This window comes from Ceratotherium simum, chromosome 2 (assembly GCF_057802395.1).
Source record: "Ceratotherium simum simum isolate JZ-2026a chromosome 2, ASM5780239v1, whole genome shotgun sequence".
NCBI classification, from domain to species: Eukaryota; Metazoa; Chordata; class Mammalia; order Perissodactyla; family Rhinocerotidae; genus Ceratotherium; species Ceratotherium simum.
Window position 1 is genome coordinate 1757800 of NC_141901.1, and position 26010 is coordinate 1783809.

The window sequence follows — 26010 nt, forward strand, 5'->3', positions numbered from 1 at the left end:
CCCATGTCATTTTTCACAGAGGCTAAGTAACTACATCTTCCCATTTTTCAAGAGAAACTGGAAATTCTGATTTTTATGTGAAATCTCTCAATTTTTAAATCTTGGTGGTTAATTTTAAAAATTGTAAAATATGTGTGGGCCAGAAAACAGGCCTTTAGGCCTTCCCTGACCTGTGGGAAGGACCAGCAGACTGGTCCTTGTTTTCTGTGGCTTCTTAGTTTTCATCATTTTTTTTTTTTTTTTTTTTTTAAAGATTTTATTTATTTTTATTTTTTCCCCCCAAAGCCCCAGTGGATAGTTGTATGTCGTAGCTGCACATCCTTCTAGTTGCTGTATGCGGGACTCGGCCTCAGGATGAACGGAGAAGTGGTGCCTCGATGCGCACCCGGGATCCGAACCCGGGCCACCAGCATCGCAGCGCGCGCACTTAACCACCAAGCCACAGGGCCGGCCCAAGTTTTCATCATTTTAAGAAAGGCATTCCCTACCCCAAAATTATTTCTGTAATTTTGTTTTTAAAGAAATTTTTGTATTATTAAATAATATCAATTAATTAAGATATAAGGATTAAGGTGATTAATTTTGTTATGAGGAGTAAGACAGAGATTCCAGCCTAATTTTGTGTGATGACTAGCCTGTTGTCCCTACATCATTTAGTGAATACTCTATTGAGACTGGGGGCCAACTTGTTTTAAGTATACTCCGTTAGTTAGTTGTCTGTTTGCAAAAGTAGTTAGATAATGCATTACTAAAGCCCACCCTATAGATAACATTTCTGATGCTTGGGTCACCATGGTAATGAGTGGGATGCTTAAGTTTTTCAGGAACTGAGAGTCGATTCCTTGTCCAGTTCAGGCTGGTTGAGACCACCAACTCATCAACCAGGCCTTCAAGGATGACCAATAAATGACCCCTTCAAGTCAAGGAGCTGAAAACTCCACCCTCAGATCATGCTAACACCACCATTTTGTGAACATGCATTCTGTGAAGAGCCATGAAGCTTGACTACACTTGTGCAGGTCATCAATTACTTCACTTCTCTCTCCTCTAAACATCTATCCACACTTCACACCACCTGCCCTTCTACCCTATGAATCTCCCTAATCTCCATTTTTCTTTTTTTTTTTTTTGTGAGGAGATCAGCCCTGTGCTAACATCTGCCAATCCTCCTCTTTTTTTGCTGAGGAAGACTGGCCCTGGGCTAACATCCGTGCCCATCGTCCTCCACTTTATATGGGACGCTGCCACAGCATGGCTTGCCAAGCAGTGCGTTGGTGCGTGCCCGGGATCCGAACTGGTGAACCCCGGGCCGCCGCAGCAGAGCACGCGCACTTAACCGCTTGCACCACCGGGCCAGCCCCTGCATTTTTCTTGAGGAGGCAGATTTGAGGTTGGTTCTCCCACCTCCTCGATTGGCTGCCTTGTGATTAAAATCTTTTTCTCTTTGGAAACTCATCCTCTTGGTGATTGGCATAATCCTGTGGCAGGCAAAACGAACCTGTTTTGGTAACACTATTTTTTCCCCAGTGTTTGAAATGCCACCTTTATCATGTACTAAGTTCCTATATGTATTTGGACCAATTTCTGGACTCCAGTTTTATTGCATTGATCTGTCTCTCTATAGATGTGCCAGTACATCTTTTTTCATTATTTTGATTTTAAAATGTGCTTCATATTTGTTAGAGTTAGATCCTCCCCATCATTATTCTTGATTGGTTTTTTAAAATAAATTTTTATCTTTTCTCATATATTTTACCATGTGAACTTTAGAATGAGCTTATTTGGTTTTCCTCTCCTAATATTGATACCAGCTTAATACAGGGTTGACAAGAGAAGCCATATTGTAGAGGGGAAACCATGTTGTGACTTGGAATGACCTCTGACTAACTGTGGACTTTATGGCCCTTCCCAGCTGCTGTAAGTTGATAACTTTGTTCCTTTGAGTTCCTTAGGAATGTGATTACCCCCGGGCAGAGAGTCTATGCTGACAGCCATCATCATGACAACTGAAAGATCAGGGTAGAGGGCGTTGCTCTGGTCTCTGATGCATATCCAGTAAAACAAAAGACTATCAGGAACTAAGATCAGATGTCTGCCTCCACCCAGTAATCAGATGGATGTCCCTACCCTGGGACCAGATGCCTCCCCCACTCGGAGACCAGCCCTCTATATAACTGGCCTGTAGTCTTTGTTCTGTAAGATGGTTCTTTGAGATGTTAGTCAGCCATCTTCCCCCTTGCTAGCAAGCTGTAATAAACTGCCCTTTCTTTTCCACCATCTTGCCTCTTGACTATTTGCTTTTGTCTCGCAGCAAGCAGATCGTGCCCTTTGTGTGGTAACAATATCATGTAAGTACTGCTTCTGGGATCCCATTACATTCATACATTAATTTAATGTTTTAATTAATCACTGGGGAATTGGCATCTTCTCACTCAAGTATGGAGTATGACTTTCTATTAACTAAAGACTTGTTTCATGTTTCTGTCGTATACTCTGACAATTTGGGGGTACCACCCCTTTCAGGTTCAGGCGACTCTTGGGTTTATTTTTTAATTCCAAAAGATAGGCATTTAAGAATTTCAAGGAACAGAGAGTAGGAAAGGGTTAAATATTTCATTTATTTTCTATCAAATGTAGTGCCTAACAATAGCTATTTATAGGCAAGCCAAGTGTGCAGTTAGATGTTGGGGAGGGGTTGAAGGAAACAGGTCTTCTTAAATAGAATAAGAAATGCAAAAGTCCTTTCTAAGTGATAGATATGGTTACATAAACAGTAAAACTTGTGTAAGACAAAACACTCTTTTAGCCAAAAAGATAAACAGTAGTCTGAGACGGTATTTCCAACTATATAAGAGAAGAAATACCCATGTGAATAATGTCCAAAGGGCTCTTGATTTTTAGACAATAGACTTTATCATATTCAAATCACTTTCCTCAAATCCAGGACATTATACTGGACAGGAGCACAGGCTCTGGAATCGATCTGAACTGCAGACCCACCATATCTTCTCTCTGTCACCCTGGGGAAAGGCAGTCAGCATCTCCGCACTTCAGTTTTCTCTCCTGTAAAATGGGGCTAATTAAAGTGCCTGTGCCATAGGTTAACTAAGAATTAAATTCATTGATATACGTAAACACCTTACTGTTTACAAAATAATTAACACTAATAAATCTTAGCTATTGTTTTTAACATAGAGTTTTTATGGGAATTTGATTAATTTTATCAAACATAAATTTGTTTATATAGTGTGTTATGTTGATTAATTCCTGATAGAGAACCATTTTTGCTCTCTCTAAATAAATCTTTCTTGGTCATGATTAATTATTCTTTTGAAACATTGCTGCATTTGATCTACTGTCATTTTATTTGGAGAATTTGCATCTGTAATTGAGATTGATCTATATAGTTTTCTTTTCATAGTATCTTTATCAGGTTTTGCTATTGACATCACATTAGCATCAAAATGAATTGGAGAGTTAGTGATCTTTTTTTATTGTCTAACCTTGTTTAAATAGTTTGTTTTTAAGTCAGAAGTGAATATCTTTTTTATTTTATTTTATTTTATTTTATTTTATTTTATTTTATTTTATTTTATTTTATTTTGTGAGGAAGATCAACCCTGAGCTAACATCCATGCCAATCCTCCTCTTTTTGCTGAGGAAGATTGACCCTGGGCTAACATCCATGCCCATCTTCCTCCACTTTATGTGGGACACTGCTACAGCATGGCCTGACAAGCACTGTGTCGGTGTGTACCCAGGATCCAAACCCGGGCCACCAGCAGTGGAGCACGCACACTTAACCACTACGCCATGGGGCCAGCCCCTCTTTATTTTTTTAATACACTTTATTTTTTTTAGAGCAGTTTTAGGTTCACAGCAATATTGAACAGAAAGTACAGAGATTTCCCATATCCCTCCTGCCCACAAACATGCAGAGCCTCCCCCAGTATCAACATCCCCCACCAGAGTGGTACATTTGTTAGGACTGATGAACCTACATTGACACATCATCATCACCCAAACTCTATAGTTTACATTAGGGTTCACTCTTAGTGTTGTACATTCTATGGGTGGACAAATGTATAATGACATGTAGCCACCATTATGGTATCATACAGAGTAATTTCACCACCCTAAAAATCCTCTGTGCTCCACCTATTCATCCTTCCCTCCCCCATAACCCCTGGCAACCACCGATCTTTTTACTGTCTCCATAGTTTTGCCTTTTCCAGAATGTCATACAGTTGGAATCACACAGTATGTAGCCTTCTCAGATGGGCTTCTTTTGCTTAGTAATATGCATTTAAGTTTCTTCCATGTCTTTTCATGGCTTGATAGCTCATTTCTTTTTAGCACTAAATAATATTCCATTGTCTGTATGTACCAGACAATATTTATTTGTTCATTCACCTACTGAAGGACATCTTGATTACTTCCAAGTTTTGGCAATTATGAATAAAGCTGCTATAAACATCTGTGTGCAGGTTTTTGTGTGGACATAAGTTTTCGTTTCCTTTGGATAAATACCAAGGAGCATGATTACTGGTTTGTATAGTATGAATGTGTTTAGTTTCATAAGAAACCACCAAACTGTCTTCCAAAGTGACTGTACCATTTTGTATTCCCACCAGCAATAATGAGAGTTCCTGTTGCTCCACATCCTCTTCAGCATTTAATGTTGTCAGCTTTCTGGATTTTGGCCATTCTGATAGGTATGGTATCTCTTGTTTTATTTATTTATTTATTTATTTATTTATTTTTATTATTATTATTTTTGTGTGAGGAAGATCAGCCCTGAGCTAACATCTGTCGCCAATCTTCCTCTTTTTGCTGAGGAAGACTGGCGCTGGGCTAACATCCGTGCCCATCTTCCTCCACTTTATATGGGACACCACCACAGCATGGCCTGACAAGTGGTGTGTTGGTGTGCACCCGGGATCTGAACCCCAGGCCGCTGCAGTGGAGAGCATGCACTTAACTGCTATGCCATGAGTCTGGCCCCCCTCTTGTTTTAATTTTCATTTCCCTGATGACATATGATGTGGAGCATCTTTCCATACTGTCGGGGAAGAGGGAGAATCCCCCTCTGCCCCTTCCCTTAAGATTCTTATGGCTGGCCAAATAATTAAAAGACAGGTTAGCAGGAGAAAATAATACCAAGTTTAATAACATGTATACATGCGAGAAACCAGGGAAACTGAGTTTCTCAACACAATGACAGAGATTCTCATCTTAAATACTATCTTCAGCTAAAAACAAAGGAGGATGTTGGGGGTGGGGGAAGTCAGTTATGGGAGATTACCAGAATAGCACAGTAAACAAGAGTAAGGTTATTATGCAGATTTAAGGCCTCACCTTCCACATTGATAAGTTTCTAGAGATGAGGTCATCCCCCCTCTTTCCAGTACAGAGAGGGAGATACCTTTACAAATGGAGATTTCCCTTATAAATGTAAATGTTTGTCTGGCAACTCTTTGCAGGGCCACCTAGAGACTGTGGCCTGGGAGAGACAGAATTTTTTATAAGAGGGGCTTGGTGCTTTTCCTATTGTAACATCTATTTTATATTAGATTACAGCCATCATAAGATAGTGGGTCCTTCCTGAAACAGGTCTTCTATGTTAAATTCTCTAGGCAGTTTGGGGGAGGTCAAATGTCATCAGTGAAAATAATCAAGGTAAAGAGACGTATTTCAGGGTGGTCAATTTTGATCTCCCACAATATGCTTATTTGCCATCTGTATATCTTCTTTGGTGAGGTGTCTGTTCAGATCTTTTGCCCATTTTTTTAGTCAAGTAGTTTGTTTTCTTATTGTTGAGTTTTAAGAGTTCTTTGCTTATTTTGGATAACAGTCCTTTATCAGATATGTCTTTTGCAAGTATTTCCCCCTAGTGTGTGGCTTGTCTTTTCATTCTCTTGACAGTGTCTTTCACAGAGCAGAAAATCTTAATTTAAATGAAGTACAGATTATCAATTCTTTCTTTCATGGATCATGCCTTTGGTGTTGTAGCTAAAAGTCATCACCATACCCAAGGTCATATAGATTTTCTATGTTATCTTCCAGGAATTTTATAGTTTTGCATTTTACATTTAGTTCTATGATCCATCTTGAGTTAATTTTTGTGAAGGGTATAAGGTCTGTGTCTAGATTCATTTTTTTGCATGTGGATATCCAGTTGTTTCAGCAGCATTTGTTGAAAAGACCATCTTTTCTCCATTTTTGTTGCCTTTGCTCCTTTGTCAAAGATCAGTTGACTATATTTATGTGGGTCTATTTATCTGTTCTTTCAGCAATACCACACTGTCTTAATCAGTGTAGCTTTACGGTAAGTGTTAAAGTCAGGTAGTGTCAATCTTCTGCGTTTTGCTTTTCCTTCAATATTGTGTTGGCTATTCTGGGTCTTTTGCCTTTCCATATAAACTTTAGAATCAATTTGTTGATATCTACAAAATAACTTGCTATGATTTTCATTGGGAATGCATTTTTTTTTTATAATTTTATTTATTTATTTTTTCCCCCAAAGCCCCAGTAGATAGTTGTATGTCATAGCTGCACATCCTTCTAGTTGCTGTATGTGGGACGCGGCCTCAGCATGGCCAGAGAAGCGGTGCATCGATGCACGCCCAGGATCCGAACCCGGGCCGCCAGCAGTGGAGCACGCGCACTTAACCGCTAAGCCATGGGGTTGGCCCGGGAATGCATTGAATGTGATGGGGTTCAGGGCAGGCCACTCCAAGATGTGCCACTCTGGTATGTGGATTATTTTAAGCTGAAAACAATAAAGGCTCAAAAGACTCTGAAAGAAACTTTGGCCTTCCTCCAACTGCCTAAAAGAATTTAATTTAGAAGGCCCGTTCCAGGAAGGAGCTAATAGCAGGAGATAACTATAGTATAATGTAAAATAGGTGTGATAAGAAAGGCACCAACAAGCCCATCTTACCGAAATTCTGTCTTTCTGGCCACATTCTCAAACATTTGCTTTTCCATCTCCATGTGAATTGCCTTCCTTCCCCTTTGAAGTCCCAAACCACTGCCCCCAACACCCTCCTTTGTCTTTAGCTGAAGATGCTGTTTAACCTGGCAGCTCAGCCATTTTGGTGAGTTACGCAGTCTTTCCTGGGTCTCTCCCATGTATACATGTTCTAAAGCTTTGTTTGATTTTCTCCTGTTATTCTGTCTCGTGTCAATTTAATTTTTAGCCCAGCCAGAAAGGATGCAGAGTGGGTAGAGGATAGTCTGCCTCCTCTACAAATGCATAGAGCAAGTTGGGAAGAACTGACATCTTGAGAATATTGAGTTTTCCTATCCAGCAACATGGAATATCTCTCCACTATCATTTAGTTCTGCTTTGATTTCTTTCATCAGAATTTTGTAGTTTTCCTCATATAGCTCTATTACATATTTTGTTAGATTTTTACCCAAGTATTTCATTTTTTGGGTGCTCATGTAAATGGTATTATGTTGTTTAATTTCAAATTCCACTTGTTCATTGCTGGTATATAGGAAAGCAATTGACTTTTGTATATTAACCTTGTATGTTGCAACCTTGCTATAATCATTTATTAGTTCCAGAAGGTTTTTGGCAATTCTTTCAGATTTTCTACATAGACAATCAAGTCATCTGCAAACAAAGACAGTTTTATTTTCTCCTTCTCAATCAGTATAGTTTTTATTTCCTATTCTTCTCTTACTGCATTAGTTAGGACTTCCAGTATGATGTCAAAAGCAGTGGTGAGAAGGGACATCCTTCTCTTGTTCTTGATCTTAACAGGGAAACTTCTAGTTTCTCACCATTAAGAATGATGTTAATGGGGCCGGCCCGGTGGTTCAAGCGGTTAAGTGCGCCCGCTCCGCTGCGGCGGCCCGGGGTTCGCTGGTTCGGATCCCGGGCGTGCACCGACGCGCTGCTTGTCGAGCCATGCTTTGGCGGCGTCCCATATAAAGTAGAGGAAGATAGGCATGGATGTTAGCCCGGGGCCAGTCTTCCTCAGCAAAAGAAGAGGAGGATTGGCAGATGTTAGCTCAGGGCCGATCTTCCTCACACACACACAAAAAAAAGAATGATGTTAGCTATAGGTTTTTTGTAGATCTTCTTTATAAAGTTGAGGTAGTTCCTCTCTATTCCTAGTTTTCTGAGAGTTTTTATCATAAATGGGTTTTGGATTTTAATGTTAATTTTTTATTTTATTTTTTTTTGTCCCCCAAAGCCCCAGTAGATAGTTGTATGTCATAGCTGCACATCCTTCTAGTTGCTGTATGTGGGACACGGCCTCAGCATGGCTGGAGAAGCCCTGCGTCGGTGCACGCCCAGGATCTGAACCCGGGCCGCCAGCAGCGGAGCGTGGGTTTTGGATTTTATGAAACACTTTTTCTGCATTTATTGACATGATCAAGTGATTTTTCTTCTTTAGCCTGTAGATGTGATAGATATATTAACTGATTTTCAATGTTGAACCAGCCTTGCATATCTGGGATAAATCCCACTTGATCATGGTATATAATTTCTTTTATGTTGTTGGGTTCAGTTTGCTAATATTTTGTTGAGGATTTTTGCATCTATGTTCATGAGAAATCTTGGTCTGTAATTTTCTTGTAATATCTTTGTCTGGTTTTGGTATTAGGGAAATATGCTGCCCTGGTAAAGTGAGTTAGGGAGTTCCCACTACTTCTATCTTCTGGAAAAGATTGTAGAGAACTGGTATAATTTCTTTCTTAAATGTTTAGTAGAATTCACCAGTGAACCAATCTGGGCCTGATGCTTTCTGTTTTGAAATGTTATTAATTATTGATTCAATTTCTTTAATAGATATAGGCCTATTCAGATTGTCTATTCCTTCTTGTGTGAGTTTTGACAAAGTGTGTCTTTCAAGGAATTGGTCCATTTCATCTAGGTTATCAAATTTGTGGGCAGAGTTGTTCATAATATTCCTTTATTATCCTTTTAATGTTCATGTGATTTGTCGTTATGTCCCCTCTTTCATTTCTGATATTAGTAATTTATGTCTTCTCTCTTCTTTTCTTAGTTAGCCTGGTTAGAGGCTTATCAATTTTATTGATCTTTTCAAAGAACCAGCTTTTGGTTTTGTTGATTTCCTGTTTTCAGTGTAATATATATATATGTAATATGTAATATATTTGTAATATATATGTAATATGTAATAATAATAAGTAATATATATATGTAAAATCTAAGAGAGAGAAAGAGAGAGATTGATTATAGGGATTGGCTCACAGGATTATGGAGGCCAGGAAGTCCCATAATCTGTCATCTGCAAGCTGGAGAACCAAGAAAGCTGGTAGTGTAATTCAGTCTGAGTCCAGACGCCTGAGAACTAGGAGCTCCAGTGTCCAAGGGCAGGAGAAGATGGATGTCCCAGCTCAAACGGAGAGTGAATTCACCCTTCCTCTGCCCTCAGTGGATTAGATCATGCTTACTCACATTGGGGAGGGCCATCTGCTTTACTCAGTTCACCAATTCAAATGCTAATCTAGTCTAGAAACACCCTCAGAGACACACCCAGAAATAATGTGTTACCAATTATCTGGATATCCCTTAACCCTGTCGTTGACACACAAAATTAACCATCACAATTGCTGTTGCTGCATCCCCCAAATTTTGAAAAATTATATTTTTATGTTCATTTAGTTCAAAATATTTTTAAATTTCTCTTGAGATTTTCTTCTTTGACCTATGTGTTATTTAGCAGTGTGTTGTTTAATTTCCAAGTATTTGGGTGTAGTCATTAAAATGCAGCTGACTGTCAACCTACACCACCCTTCCATCTTCTTGTGAGTTTTCTTCTCCCTCTGCTTTGGCTTCTTGACGGTCACTTGAAGAAGAAAGGGTGAGAGAAGAGAAGTGAATGGAGGGAAAAGAATGAAGAAGGGAAGGATGAGGAGGGTAAAAATGGTGAGGAGGGCTGGCCACAGGCTTGCTTCATCTCTCTCCTTCTTTATCTCTTTCTCTCTACACATAAACATATTCCATATATGTACACACACACGTATATATCAAACCACTCTTGACATGGGCTATCACCAGTCCTCAACAATAACTCTGCAAAAGGTAGCCACTGACATCACTATTTTCAGATGAGGCACTGGGACTCAAAGAAGAGAAATGACTTGCCTGAGACACATAGTCTGGCTGACTGACAGAGTCTGAATTTGAACGCAGGTCTTTCTGGCACCAAGGCCCGTGCTCTTCTTATAAACTAGAGACTAATAAGGGTGGCAGTTTACTCCACTGTGCCCAACACTAGACCTCTTTTAGCTCATTCAGTCAGCACTTCATTCTAAAGAGGTGGGAGGATTCTCCCAATTCTAGATCATGGGTGGGCACCAGGGGGCTCCTCATCAGGCACTGCCCATTTCCTGGAAAGTGAGATGCTAAAGGACAAGCTGGGACACATGAGCCCACTCTTGCTCAAGTTCCTTGTGGTGTATGCCCACGATGGGGTAAGACACAAGGATGAGCATCTCTCAGAAAGCCTCCACCCCATTGTCCCACCGAGCCTCCCGAGAACTAGCTGCCTGATCTCCCTACTTAACATCACACCTTCCTGCCCAACTGCCCACTCCTGCCCACAGTGTCAGTGCTATGTCACCCATGCTCTCATCCTCCCACAATGTTGGTAGTCTGGCCTTTCTGCTGTGGGGGATCAGAACCGGCCACCTCAAAATATGTCTCTTTACCTTGATTATTTTCAAGAACAAAAGACTCTGAAAGAAACTTTGACCTCCCCCCCCCCGCCAACTAACTGCCTAAAAGAAATTTAAGATAGAAGGCCTGTCCCCAGGGTAGGCCATCACCATAGACAACTCTGGGTATTGATAAACTGGGAGGGTCCTTGCTAAGCCCATCCTTGTCAAAGTTCTGTTTACCAAACATTTGCTTTTCCATCTCCATGTGAATTGCCTTCCTCCCCCTTGAAGTCCCAAACCACTGCCCCCAACACCCTCCTTTGTCTTTAGCTGAAGATGCTATTTAAGATGACAGCCTCTGTCATTTTGGTGAGTTATCCAGTTTCCTGGGTGTCTCCCATGTATACATGTTATAAAGCTTTGTTTGATTTTCTCCTGTTATTCTGTCTCATGTCATTTTAATTCATAGCCCAGCCAGAAGGACCCAGAGTGGGTAGCGGATAGTCTTCCTCCCTTACACTGCCTACTAGGTTCACAGTCTAGGGAAGTGGCAGAGGTAGTGACCGCTCAAACTCACCACTTAATCATGGCAGCACCTCAGTCACTCCCCTCCTCCCTCCACCTTGTCGTTGAGCATGAGGATCAGGGGCTTCCGTGTTCAAGGAAGCAATGGTACGTTCCACAGTCAGGCACTACAAGTCTGGGCAGAGAACAGGTACAAGAGAGAAGGAAGAAAGCAGTAAGGGGCTTGACCTACAGGCTCACATCTACCCCAACCCTCTTCCCCCCAGGGTTCCAGCACCAGAGACAGCATCCACCTAACCTGGGCCCAAGCTTTTTCTCTCTCAAAATGCTGACATGAAAATCTTTGTCCTCCTCCAGTGGCTTGGCCTATGGGACAGCCCTCTGACTTACAGATCCTTCTGCATTACTTAGAAACATCTGTTAGGGCCACACACCAAGGACAGCACACAGAGCTCCACTGAGCACAAGCTCAAGAAGTCCAGGCCCTGCAGCCAACTGCTGACAATTAAAAGCCACGGATGGGACAAATCTTCTACCTCCTTGAACCAGCCCTTACCTCCTGTGACTTAGTCTCCTACCTCCCCCAGCTTGCCAGGCCCACCAGAGACAAATGGATACCTTCTCAAGCCACCCAGAGCCCCAAACCTCCGCTCTGGCAGGCCCTTCTCTTCCTGCTGCAGCTGGCCATTCTGGATCCAGCTTGCAGCATTGTCCAGCCAAAGGTCATCCTCTCCTGTGTCTGGGGAGGAGAAAGTTACCCGTCAGGGAAACTCTGGCCCAGCTGGTGCCCCGCCAACCCCACAACTTGTGAGCACCTGGCAGCATCCTCAGGCTGCACCTCTCCTCGCTTGGTCTGGCCTACATCCCTCACCTCAGCTTCTGGTCCAGCAAGCTCTTCTTTCAAAGCTATTCTTACACCCCTGAGCCATGGGGTTGATGACATCAGCTGCCACAGACTCCTCTTTAGTGCCTGACATTGGTTGGGGGGTCCCATACATGAGGCTCTGCCAGACCCCATGGCTGGAAGAGAGATGAAGGAGCCCATCTGCCAGCCCTCTCTTCAACTCAGGGGGCCAGTGGGACTCATTAAGAAAGGAAAACTGGCATTGGGAACAGGGAACACGGGTGTCCTGGCCTCCAACTAGCTGTGTGACAACCTTCTCTCTCTGGATCTCAGTGTCCTCTGCCGTAAGAGAGGGGCTTAAGTGGGAAGTTTTAAAAGGTCTTTTCAACTCCAGTTCTGTGTCTGAAAGCCTCCCTGAGCTGCTGCCCAGGGATCATCTGTCTCAGGAGCGAAAAAAGGAAACAGCTGAGATCTTTGTCGCAGCTTCTCATTTTCACTTACTAGGTCTTCACGATGCCACATGATGAGACACGTCCAGAGCTTGCTATAGCACTAGAAGCTGGAGGGGGAAAAGGGTAACTCTGGGGCTGAAGAATGCAGGCTCCAAAATTTGCCAGATCTGCTCCAGTCTTGGGGCTAAAGACACAGGCTCTGCCTTCTCCTGAGTGCTGTGCGGACACTTCAAATGGCAGGGACTTCGACTTCTTCCCCGCAGCCTCAAGGTGGGACAATTCTGAAGTGTTATCTCAGGGTCAGCTCCCCAAGGGATCAGCTGAGGCTCCTTTGCAACTTCATGGCACTTCAGATTCTCCTCTGCTCATTCCTGCTTCCTTCACCTCTCTCGGGCGTTGATTCTAAGTCGAGAGGTCTCCCCAGTAAACCTCCTGCATATAGATATCTATCTCAGAGTCCGCTTCTCAGGGAACTGGGCCTATAGGAACACAACACACGGCCTGCAGGTCCTGCCTGACCCAGCCCCTGCCAGTCTTCCTGGCCCCGCTCCGCTCCAGTGCGCTTGCACTCCACTCTGCAGCCTCACTGAACTCCCAGTTCCCTACACACCAAGTTCTTATTTGCTCTGCCCAGATTCATGCATGGTGTTTTCACATAATTTGTTCAACAGATATTCATTTTGCTACTGTATCAATCATGGTCCTGGCAGAAAGAGATGGTCCACTTGAAAGGGGGAACTGAAGAAAGTTTAATGGAGGGGCTAGTTATTTTTTTATTTTATTTATTTATTTAGTGAGGAAGATCAGCCCCGAGCTAACATCCATGCCAATCCTCCTCTTTTTTTGCTGAGGAAGACTGGCCCTGGGCTAACATCTGTGCCCATCTTCCTCCACTTTATGTGGGACGCCGCCACAGCATGGCCGGACAAGCGGTGCGTCGGTGTGCGCCCGGGATCCGAACCTGGGCTGCCAGCAGCGGAGCGCGCACTCTTAACTGCTGCGCCACGGGGCAGGCCCGAAGGGGCTATTTAAAAGATGTCGGCAGGGTTATGGGAAACCAACAAAGCATCCTTCGACTAATAGCGGTGGGAAGCTCCTGGGCTCAATGGGGTCAAGTGAAGAATGGTTAGTGGCACCTGCGCTGTGAGAGCTGTAGCTATAGGAAGAAGCCATCAGACAGGGGCTGTGACCTTTAGGGAGAAGGCAGCCATTGCCCACCCAACTGCCTGAAAGTGAGCTAGGGTGAAAAACTCCCCAAACTCGCACGACCCTCCAAACTCCCTCTAGTGCAGCTGAACCCAACTGGAAGCCCCCGAGCAAAAGATGTAGTCTACAGAGGCCAGCATGCTGGGGCACGGAACGGGGTGGAGAGGTGTGAAAGAGTGGATTTGGAGGGGCAAAGAGAGAGCATTCAGCATAATCCCTGTCGTGTGCCAGACACTGAACGAAACAGAATAGCATTTACCCACATGTTGTTTACAGTCTCGAAGAGGAAAATGAACTTGCACCAATGAAGCACAAAAAAGTAAAAAGACAGCTACAATAAGTGTAACGGGCACATGCAGGGCACCTTGGCTGGAATGCTTCCTTGGCACAGACCCCCCCATTCCCAAATCTGAGGCCCCTCTCCTTGCAAAGGTCCCTCCCCTCAAGGCCTCCTAGCTGTAAGTGGGCAGCTCCAGCTCATACACTGCTGGCATGACACCTTTCTGGGTCAGACACCTGCCTCCTGCCACCCAACACATATGCCTACTCCTTATTCGGTGTGCTTCTCTGTTTAGTCCTCTGCCCATCGTGGTGGCAATTCCACGATGAATTTACCCTAACAAATACTGACTCTATACTTTCCCATTTTTACATTTAAGACTACTGATATGGGTTACTCTTATAAAATAGAGCTACAGAAAGGAAGAACAAAAAGTGAGCTAAAACACTAGACAACAATAGCCCGTATATCAGGAGGAGAGTGATCTAAAGGTAAAATGCTAGAACACCCATGTATTGTTTGGGAAGGGAGTAAAGATAATGATTAGATTTAAACATGAAGTTAGGTATGCAAGGCAAAATTTCAGGACAAAGTACCAAAAGAATAAAAATTCAGAGTACAATTTACAAACACATAGAAGGGACAAATGTACTTTTAAAAAGCTGAATCTTTTCAAAATAGGTGAGGAAAAAGTCAAAGATAAAGTAGGACAACTGAAAAGCACAAAATAAGATGGTAGAAATAATACCAAATATATCAGTAACCAAAATAAATGTAAATAACTTAAACTCATCATTTTAAAGACAGATATTGTCAGGTTGGATTTTAAAAATCCAACGATTCACTTTTTACAAGACATACAACCAAAAAGAGTTATAAAATGAGAATACAACAGCTGAAAGTAAAATGATGCAAATAACAGCCACATTACTATCAGACAGAATAGATATCAGGCAGAAAGGACTTATTAGGGATGAAGAGGGCTACTAAAAAATGATAAAATTTACTCAGAAGAAAAAACAATTATAAAGTTGTATATACCTAATAAGATAGACTTAGCATAGAAAAAGCAAAAATTGATATAATGACAGAGAAATCGACAAATCTACCACGATAGTGGGAGATTTTAATATGCCTTTCTTAGTAACAGACCTGCCAGATTTTTTTGTGTGTGTGTGAGGAAGATCAGCGCTGAGCTAACATCCACGCTAATCCTCCTCTTTTTGCTGAGGAAGACCGGCTCTGAGCTAACATCTATTGCCAATCCTCCTCCTTCCCCCCCGCCCAAAGCCCCAGTAGATAGTTGTACGTCACAGTTGCACATCCTTCTAGTTGCTGGATGTGGGACGCGGCCTCAGCATGGCCGGAGAAGCGGTGCCTCAGTGCGCGCCCGGGATCTGAACCCGGGCTGCCAGTAGCGGAGCGCGCGCACTTAACCGCTAAGTCACGGGGCCGGCCCTGGCAGATTTTTAAAAAGTAAAAAAAAATACAGATTTAAACAACCCATTTAATAAATGTGATTTAATAGGCACACATATAGAACCTGGACTCAATAATTAGAGAATACCCATTATTTTCATGTTCACATAAGACACTTATAAAAATTCACCATGAGATGTTAGCTCAGGGCTGATCGTCCTCACCAAAAAAAAAAAAAAAAATTCACCATGAGCTAGCCCATTAAGCAAGTTTCAACAAATTTTTTAAAACTGGCATCATACAGACCATGTTTTCTGCCCACAATGTAATTGTTATAAATCATTAACAAAAATATAAAGGAATTTATCCTTACACTTGGAAATTTAAAAACATACCTATGTACAACTCAGGGCAGAGAAGAAATCACAATGGCAATTGGAAAACACTTAAAACTGATCAATAATGGGGCTGGTCTGGTGGCATAGTGGTTCAGTTTGCACGCTCTGCGTCAGTGGCGGCCCAGGGATCACCGCCTGGATCCCAGGCATGGACCAACGCACCACTCATCAAGCCAGGCTGTGGAGGCACCACATATACAAAATAGAGGAAGATGGGCACATATGTTAGCTGAGGGCCAATCTTCCTCAGCAAAAAGAAGAAGATTGGTAACAGATGTTAGCTCATGGCCAAGCTTCCTCACACACAAAAAAAACAAACAACAACTGATCAATAACAAAAATGTTACATTTTAAAACTTACGGAATACAGCAATAGTTGTATTTAAAGGGAAATTCTGAACTTAAATGTTTATGTTTGGGAAAAAGCTTGAAAATTCATGAGCTAAGCCTCCCACTTAAGAAGATGGGGGAAAAACCATGGACGATGGATTAGCCCTAAAAAGAAGAACAAAGAAGATAATTAAGACGAGAGAGAATAATGAAATAGAAAACAGAGGTATAATGAGAGAAATAACCAAACCAAAAGTTGGTTCCCTGAAAAAACAGTAAGTTGTTGAATTGCGGTACATTTGCACGTTGGAATAATACACTGCAGAGGACACGCGTGCACTGCAGTGACAGCACAGCCTGGATAAGAGTCAGGGATGTGCTGAGTGAAGAGAAAGTTATAGAAGACCAAATACAGGTAACACTGTTTCTATAAAGCTCAGGACCACGCAAAACTAAATTATTTATTGATGAGGATACATGTATTTTTGGAAAAACTTTTTTAAAGCAAGGGAATAAGCAAAATAGTAACCTTGGGGTGGGAGAGAGGCCGGGGATTGGCTCTGAGAACAGCACACGGGGACTTCAAAACCATGGTATGTTTGGTCCACAAATTACATGTAAGTTCACATGTTTAAAATTATTATGCTTTACTGAATAACAAAAAAACAAACAACCTGATCAAAAAATGGGCAGAGGAAATGAACAGACACTTCTCCAAAGAAGATATAAACAGATGGCCAATAGGCACATGAAAAGATGTTCAACATCATTAATCATCAGGGAAATGCAAATCAAAACAACAGTAGGATATCAATCACCTCACGCCCGTTAGAATGGCTATAATCACCAAGACAAAAAACAACAAATGTTGGAGAGGATGTGGAGAAACAGGAACCCTCATACACAGCTGGTGGGAATGCAAACTGGTGCAGCCTCTATGGAAAACGGTATGGAGATTCCTCAAAGAATTAAAAATAGAGATGCCCTATGATCCAGCCATCCCACTACTGGGAATCTATCCAACGAACCTCAAATCAACAATCCAAAGAGGCTTATGCACCCCTATGTTCATTGCAGCATTATTCACTATAGCCAAGAAGTGGAAGCAACCTAAGTGTCCCTCGACTGACGAGTGGATCAAGAAAATGTGGTATATATATACAATAGAATACTACTCAGCCATAAAAAAAAGACAAAATCGTCTCATTTGCAACAACATGGATGAGCCTGGAGGGTATTATGTTAAGTGAAGTAAGCCGGAAGGAGAAAGACAAACACCGTATGATCTCACTCATATGTGGAATATAAACCAACACGTGGACAGAGAAAACTGCATTGTGGTTACCAGGGGCAATGGGGATGGGGGGGTGGGCACGAGGGGTGAAGGGAGACATATATATGGTGATGGACAAACAAAAATGTACAACCCAAAATTTCACAATGTTAAAAACTATTAAAACATCAATAAAAAAATTATGCTTCATAATTTACAAGGATGTTACATATGCTTTTTTGCAGGAATCAAATAATAAGTAATAATTTTTAGAACTGTAAGCCAATCCTGCTCAGTAAAATGCCTCAGACGAACTCTGCATGTTTCTCCACGTGGCCCGCTTGGAAGCCGGAGCAGCTCCGCTTATTTTCAGGGCCTGTGGCTTCACACTGAGCCTGGCATTTGCCCCATCCTTTTTCCCTTTTCAACTGCTGGATTCCACACATGGAAAGTCTCTGGTTCAGCACATTCTTAGACACTTGAGCATCTTTGTGATTCATCTCATTGGGAAGCCTTGCTGAGAAAACAAGGAAGGGAGAAGAAAGGAAACAGAAGCAAGGGGGTCTTCTTAAGATGACAAAAACTCCAGAGATTTCAAACGTCCTTCACAGAGACCCAGTTGTGAGCCCTCCATGCACGGGCTCCAAGCTATAAATCTACTTCCACACCCTTGCCTCCCGGTAGATCAGCCTGGTTCCCACCCACTGCTTCTGTGAGCCTGATCTTCCCATTTCCTGTTCATTTTGTGAGCCCCAAATACCTTTCCAATACATATTTCCTTTCTCCTAAATTAGCCATTTCATTCATTTTCTTAAGTTACAAGAAAAATAGATGTTTTTTTTTTTTTTTTAAAGATTTTATTTATTCATTTTTTTCCCCCCAAAGCCCCAGTAGATAGTTGTATGTCATAGGTTCGCCTCCTTCTAGTTGCTATATGTGGGACTCGGCCTCGGGTTGGACGGAGAAGTGGTGCCTTGGGGCGTGCCCGGGATCCGAACCCGGGCCACCAGCATCAGAGCGCGCGCACTTAACCGCTAAGCCACGGAGCCGGCCAAAATAGATGTTCATAGCAGATGAACAATACAATAATAGAAATTCAATACACTAAAAATTGGAAGTTCTCTCCCTAGGAAAACCACTGTTATCAGTTTGATAAAATTCTTACAAACTTTTTTCTGTGCATATAGAAAGAGAGATGAACTAGATCTCCAGATAATTTGGGGTTATAGGGGATGGAAGGGATTCTTACCAAAAAAGGGGTCATACTAAATATATTCTTATGTAAATTATTTTTTTACTCAATGATATAGCACAAGCATCTTTCCTTGTCAGTACATAGAGGTCTAAGTCATTCCTTTTAATGGCTGAATAGTATTTCACGGTATGAGCACCATAATTCAATTTTCTCCTGTTGTCAGACATTAACATTACCTCCAACTTTTTAGTATTACAAATAATGATGCAATAAACACGCTTATACTTATATGGCTTTGCACACCCGTGCAATATTTCTGTAGGTAGGGATTGCCTACAAATCATTTCTGGAGCAAAGGATACATACATTTAACAGTTTTATAATAGGTACTGCCAAATTGCCCTTTTGTGGCTACATCCATTTCCCAACAACATGGGGAAGTGCTCATGCCCTACACTTACCAATAGGTTTTTAAATTTATTTTTAGTAATTTGATAGATGGAAATATCTTTTTGGTTTTCATATGCATTTCCCTGATTACTAGGGAGGATGAACATCTTTTTCAAGTATTTATTAGCCAATTTGCTTTTAGATTTTTTTCTTATTGATTTCTTCATACATTAGGAGTATGAACCTTTTATCAGTTGTATATTGCAATTGTTCTCTCCAAATTGGCTGAGTTGTCTTAATTTTGGTTTTGGTGTCTTTGGCTGTATATATGTTCTTTATAATTTCTATTTTTTTCTTTATGGCTTCTGGGTTCCTGATCACACTCAAGAAAGTTCTCCCTGCCCGTAAACTATAAATGAACATATTTACATGCGTTTTCTCCCAGAGGCAGCATGGTGTAGCGGTTAGTTGTAGAAACAGAGGTTCTAGAGCTGGACTTCCAAGATTCAAATCCCAGCTCTGACATTTATAAGTTGCATGACCCTTGGTACTTAATCTCTCTGTGCCTTAATTTTCTCACCAGTAAAATGGGGTTGTGGTGAGCACTGAGTTAATACACGTAAAGCATTTAGAATAGTGCCTAGCATATAGCAAATACTCAGTGTGTGTGCATTATCTAGTTCCTTTATAGTTTTACATTTTTACATTTAGATCTTTAGTATACCTTTTTTTTTTTTTTCCCATGATTTGAGTCTATTTTTTCCTCAGGTGGATAGCCAGTTTTATAAAAGAGTCTTTTTCCACTGACTTGAAATACTACCTTTAGGATGTACTAAGGAGCAGGCCACCCCTAGAAGGGCTCAAGGAGGCCTCCCCCAGTCCATGGTCCCGTGATCCCTGCTCTCGAAGGGAGGCTATGCATTAGCACTTCGCAGACTCCTTAGGATCCTGCTAAAGGTAGAAATTTCAAAGTTGAATTCAATCATATTCAGAAACTTGGTGGCCTCTCCCATCTGAACTCCACCCAAACACAGGGCCAGGAAGGCCACCCCAGTTGCCCTACTCAATGGACAAGCCTGCTAAGAGATGTATTCTTGGAAAAGCACGCCCAATCTAAAAATGTGTATACCACAAGGTATTTTCTCCAAAGTAATAATGGCAGGAGAAGACGTGAAGAACTCAGTCATATTGAACTTTATACTAGGAGATAAGGGCACATGCACATAAGATGGGATTATGTAGTCGTGAAGCGGCTGCAGCTGCTGGAGGGTTTGACAAGTGTAAGGGGCTTATCTGCATTAAATGACTCTTGTGTAGGGGCGGGCTGAGAACCACGGAGATTCAACGTCTGCTTTCCCTTTAAGACTGGATCGCAAACACATTGACTGTTTAGGGTGTGCTGCCATCTCCTGGCCAAACTTGGGTTGCAATCAAATCACAAGCACTTACAGCGAAAAGTGACACAGTCACACAAGCATGATATGGTGACCCCAAACAACACAAAACAAACACATCCTACGGGAACATGCTGACACCCCCTGGTGACTGCAGAGAGTACTGCTCTGCTGCTAGTGGCCTGTGATGGCGCCTGCCAAGCACTGCTGAGCAAGCAAATCTGAAGACTTGGGGTGAGTCCACACAGAAAATTCAAATATTCCAGATGAGATAGGCCAGTATATTGATTCCATCACCAAATTCTCTCATGGTGTAATAAAGAGTAGTTAGGCTTGTTCATGAGCTCAGAATGCTGCAAGTTTGTGCTGAAAAGAAGCTGGAGGGGGCTGGCCTGGTGGTGTAGTGGTTAACTTCAGCACGCTCTGCTTTGGCGGCCCGGGTTCGTGGGTTTGGGGGCCCAGGTGCAGAACTACATCACTCATCAACCCATGCTGTGGCAGCATCCCATGTACAAAATGGAGGAAGATGGGCACAGATGCTAGCTCAGGGCCACTCTTCCTCAAGCAAAAACAGGAAGATTGGCAACAGGTATTAGTTCAGGGCCAATCTTCCTCACCAAAAAAAAAGAAAGAAAGAAAGAAAAGAATGGAAGCTGGAGAAAAGGGTGTGAACTCAAGAAAGACTCTGAAAAATAAACTGCTATCACCCCACTCTGCGCCCCTCTTCTCTGCTGTCCTATCTCCCATTCCCTTGCCCTACCCTCTGGTAGTGGTAACGTCAAGTACCCGGAAACCAAGAGCAACCTGTGGGGGAGTAACATGTTCCATCAGTCTCTAAGGCAAACTGAGACTTCTGACTGCAGAGATCCCAGTGGACATAGAGTGGAAGAGGGTGTCTTGTCAGCACAGTGAGGGACAGGAAAACAAAGCCAAGCAGATGTCAACCTAACACGTTAACGTGACCTTTATTATGTAGCACATCTGGTACCTGTGCACCCCAGCAAGCATACAGAATACTCTATAAAACCAAACCCAGCCATTCAAAATTACACTAAAGGAAGACAACCCACACCTGCGGCTCTTAAAAATACACAAAATTAGCACAGTCCTGCTGTAACAATATGATGGAAAGAGAAGGCAGCACAAGAAGGGAGAGAGTGTGAGGACTGAAATTGGTGCCAAAGTCATTTTCTCGTTATTGCACTTTTATTCTACACAGCTAGTATGTTACACTTTTATTTAATACTGTAATAAACATTAGTCCTTTAAAACAAACAAAAACATTACATTAAGACAAAAGACAACAAGCTGTCCAGACCCATTTTCATTTCAATCCTCTAAGGTGGCCTCCCCAATGCCAGGTGTTCCCACACAATCTCTGTGACCATCTCAACTGGACTAGATGTTAACAAAGCAGGTGAAGTTAAAAACAGAACCCTTTTAAGAACAGTAGTGCTACTTGGAACCCCCATGGGAGCCTGCAATACAAGTTTCCCAAGGTTACTCCCTCCTCACCCACTTTACCATCACACTGGCCCTAACCCACGCCACCCCCATATTTATAAGAATAAACTCTTTTTTTTTTCCTTTTAAAGAAAACGTGGGTTATTTAATCCAGCAAATCCAAAACTCAAGCTTTGAAAACTCAAAGAAAGCAAGACTGCTCTTTTGGCAATGGACTCTTCAAGGGCCGTGTATCCTGCTCTGATGCAGTGTGGACTTCGAGCTTCCCTGATTAGCCAGATGGATACCAAGCATGCCTTCTCTCCAAAGCAAGGCCGGGGAGTCTGTGTTCCCCAAAGCCCTACTGCAATCACTAGTCCCCCTGGCTTCTCAATGCTAAATAATAAGCCAAAAAATAAAGTGTCGTTCAGTGCAGTGATCACTTGGCAGCCCTGCCACCCCAAACCACTTCTCCCGCCAGGAAAAAACTTTCCCAGCCCCTCTTTGGCAGCTCCAGCAAGGATGCAAAAAAATGCATTGGAGTGTTCTACCATCCCCCTATTTCTATCCGTGGTGGCAGTGATGCATCCTTTCCTTCACTGTTTCCTTCAATTTTAGTGTTAGAAAGTAGGAGAAGCTGATGACTAGGCTCTGTCCCCTTAAAATGGATGGAGTCACAAGTGACTCTCTTTGGTCTGGGAAGAACCAGCATGGTCCTCCTTCCCAGAGAAGTGAAAGCTTGATCAATCAATGAGCCACTCTCTGCAGAGAATCAAGGGAACCAGGGGACGCCTGTGGAAACTCATCAAATGAGCATTCCTCAACCCACGCCAGGCTGAGCCTGCCGCCTGCTCCCTAGGCACAGGGCCAGCCACTCGGGGGCCCCAAGCTCCACCATTTCTTATGATTGCTCTGCAGAAAGGTCCCTCACTCAGTTCTGAAGCAGCGTAAGTCACCAGACTTCAAGTGTGATAAAAATGGCCAGGTGATCATTTTCGGGCTGGGGAAAATTGCCCTAATTAAGCTGATTAGCAGAACAGAACACAGTGAGGGTAACTCTTTCACCCATCTTTCCTCCCCCAGCCAGTCTCACCTCACCACTTGGGAGCACACACAACCAAAGTAGGAGGTACAATCTTCACGACTTGGGCCTTGCTGAGCCCTCTACAGCCTAAGTGCCATCGCACTTCTTTGAAAACCTAGTGTCTTCCCAAGTAATATACAGTACAGTACATTTCATGGCATTCCATCACTTCAATAACAATGGGTGCCAAGGAACAAAGAATCTGAAATTAGCTAACAATGTTACAAAACAACAGCAAAGTATACACGTTATACATATGTACTCATGCACTCAGCCTGCTGAGTGTTTAAATAACACCTCCAAACATCTGTATGTGCACTTTGGCTGGCCTAGAGATTTTCAGGAATATTTTGCACCTTTCCTAAGAATACTTTTTTTTTAACCAACTGTAACACAACTACTCATCTCCTTACTTAGCATTAGCCCCTCCCTCCCCACTCAGGCAAAAAATGTGGGGCATCTGCTAGAAAATTGTGTCTGAGAGCAGACTAAGCCACAGGGGACAAACTGAAAAGGGACTCTGAGTGGACAGAAACCTAACCTCCCATGTGTGAACAGGGGTACGAACTAAGACATCCAAAGAATGTTAGGAATGTGGTCTCCACATGGGAGCACAGACTCCTGATTATATAGCTAGAGCTAAAAGAAGACAGTCTGGAAAAGGGAACTATGTGAGACCTTTCTTGAAATTTCACACAGAACATACTTATACTGATTTTTCAGCAAGTAGAGACTACTTATCTCTCTTTTGTTAACTTGGAACCTGGCTTCCTGAAAGCCCCATCATGGTCCCCAGGAGGGCGATGAGTTAATGCTGACAAGAACAGAGTGACTTGGAAGTAAAGCTAAATTGGTGTTAAAAATTCTGAGAGATACTGAACATTCCACCAAAACAAGGCTGAAGAACCCAAAGACACAGGGCCAGTCACTTTATCATCTGCAAATAAAAAGGTTTTTAGCACTATATGGAGTCTCTGAAGGGCTACATGTGCTCAGGGAGCTCCTGCACTCAAATGTTTCCTAATCAGAGCCCAGGATAGTCAAAGAGTTGAAACTGAACTTTACAAGTTATATAAAATTTTCTTAGAGACCCCATTTATACCCTGTTCATATTCAAGAGATAGTCATTCTGTCACAAACCACCCTAGAAAATTCCAGCAGCAAATCTGCCCATTATCTTATATACTTACTCAGGGACCAGCCTCACACAGTTTGGGGCTAGGCACAGGGGACAAACCACAGGCTTGAGGACTAGGCAGATGGATGGAGGCTCCTCACCCCCACTGTCTATCCCTTCACCTACCTGTTTCTCTAAATCTAATGGACTGCTTTCGTTGAGGGAGGCCTAAAGCCAACATCTGAGATGCACCAGTGTTCTCCTTCCTTTAACTGGAATCAGAATTTCTTTCATGTACACTCATGACAAATTCTCCAAAAGACCACCACACCACCTCCCAACGGCAAGAGAAGAACCTCCTCAGACACTCATACACAGGGGTGAGGAGCACACACACAAAACTGCAAAGAACGTTCTTCTCTTTCATCCAGTTCTGTTCTTTTCTTCTAACAGATTATATTTAAAATAAGGTAAAAAGAAGGGACAAGTTGCAGAAGAAACCTTGGTTAAAAAGCTCAATGATCAAGTTTAAAAACGTCAGTGTGTTAGATTCAAACACAAAAAGAAGTTTCTGATTTTTTTAAGTTTTAAAAACAAGCTGGTATCCTTCTAGTACATTTATATGGAGGCCCATGGCCTCCAGATCATTGCCCACTTCTCAGGTCTCACCAAATATTTCACATTGGGTCAGTTTTTCTCAGACACTCAGCCTTAAGTACCATGTTAACTGGAGCTTCCCCATCTTGAGACCAAAAGAGGAAAAAAAAAAAAAAAAAATCAAGACCCAAGGGTAGAAAAAGAGATTCTGTTCTGGGGTTATCAGTAACTCGAAATCCAATAATGTGTATATATATACTTACACTCCCCACACAGATTTTTTCTTTCTCTTCTTTGGCCTCTTGGTGATGTAACCATGAAACCCTCCCCCAGAAATCAGGGATTGTGGTCCTATAAATGTAAATGCACAGGCACCATAAGGAACAGATAACTTCATTTCTAGCTCCCTTGCTGGGGCCTCTGGCTGTTGCACCCTGAGATCTCTGATGCAGACAGCAGGAACCAGGCATCCACAAGTTAGTTTTTTGTTCCCATGTTCTCACAATCCCAGAACTAAGGTCAAATTTTCTAAGGGTCCTGACGACTGGATACAATCAAACTATTCCTAGCTTGAGCCAAAATTATGAAAATTACAGTTTTTAATACTATTGCCACTGCAGTGTCCCACTTGTCTTAGTAACATATAGTGAACAGACAACAGTAACATTTGCCTCCTTTTCAGTTCTGAGGCCAGAATGTTGCATTGTTCAGCTTTTACACATGTCCAAGACAATCTTTTGCCAAAGGGATAGCTTGGGGCATCAGTGAACTGCTGAATACGCTCGAACAGCCATCCAACTCTTCACTACCCAGGAGTCATCTCTGCCTGGGAAAGTCTCAAGTTGCCCAGCAAGCATCAATTCCCTTGCGTGCTCTCTGTAATGAACAAATGTCAAATGCTTCCCATGGCCAAAGGTGAAGGGAAGTAAAGAAAGAGAGAGTGAAAGAGAAAAGTGTTTGCTTTCAAGTAGAATCATCTAGTCCACTGTTTGGCCGCTCAGAATTTGACTTGCATAGCCGGTCCATGATGCCCTGGAGCATGGGCTGGACAATGCCCAAGAGAGGTCTCTGAGAAGGGTCACCATCCCAACAGGCTTCCATCAACTGCCAGCACTCCTCATCAAACACAGGAAGGCGTTCTGGGCGGGCCCCTAGGGAAAAAAGCATGGAAATAAGAACAGAGGCAGTGAGAGGGGGACCAACACAACAAGGAGGCATGATCAGCTCAAAGGCTGATTACCCAGTTGGGGCTCAGATGCTGAAGAATGCAATGAGCTTTGGCTTCAACTGCAAACATCTAGTTAGAACCTAATAGTAACAGTGATGAAAAAATGGAACACACTGGCATAGGAAGTAGAAGAATTCGAAATTTTAAAGAAAAAAGCCTTTCTGAGACAGTTCAGTACAATGCTGCCT

General features: G+C 42.5%; 1 protein-coding gene and 1 long non-coding RNA gene across 3 annotated transcripts in view; one reads left to right on the forward strand and one right to left on the reverse strand.

The window, feature by feature from the left end:
- Window positions 1-512: 512 nt before the first annotated feature.
- On the forward strand, window positions 513-17446 carry LOC147917716 (uncharacterized). Its single transcript, XR_015553677.1, has 5 exons — window positions 513-1019; window positions 1812-1917; window positions 2312-2348; window positions 4635-4715; window positions 11439-17446. It is a non-coding gene; the product is annotated as an uncharacterized LOC147917716 (long non-coding RNA).
- Window positions 17447-21293: 3847 nt separating this feature from the next.
- DSTYK (dual serine/threonine and tyrosine protein kinase) overlaps window positions 21294-26010 on the reverse strand; it is a 45853-nt gene continuing 41136 nt past the window's right edge. For both annotated transcript variants that reach the window (XM_087437103.1, XM_087437096.1), the window contains one exon: window positions 21294-25745. In XM_087437103.1, coding sequence (XP_087293229.1) covers window positions 25558-25745 — 188 coding nt within the window. In that variant the 3' untranslated portion in view covers window positions 21294-25557. The remainder of the gene's footprint in view (window positions 25746-26010) is intronic.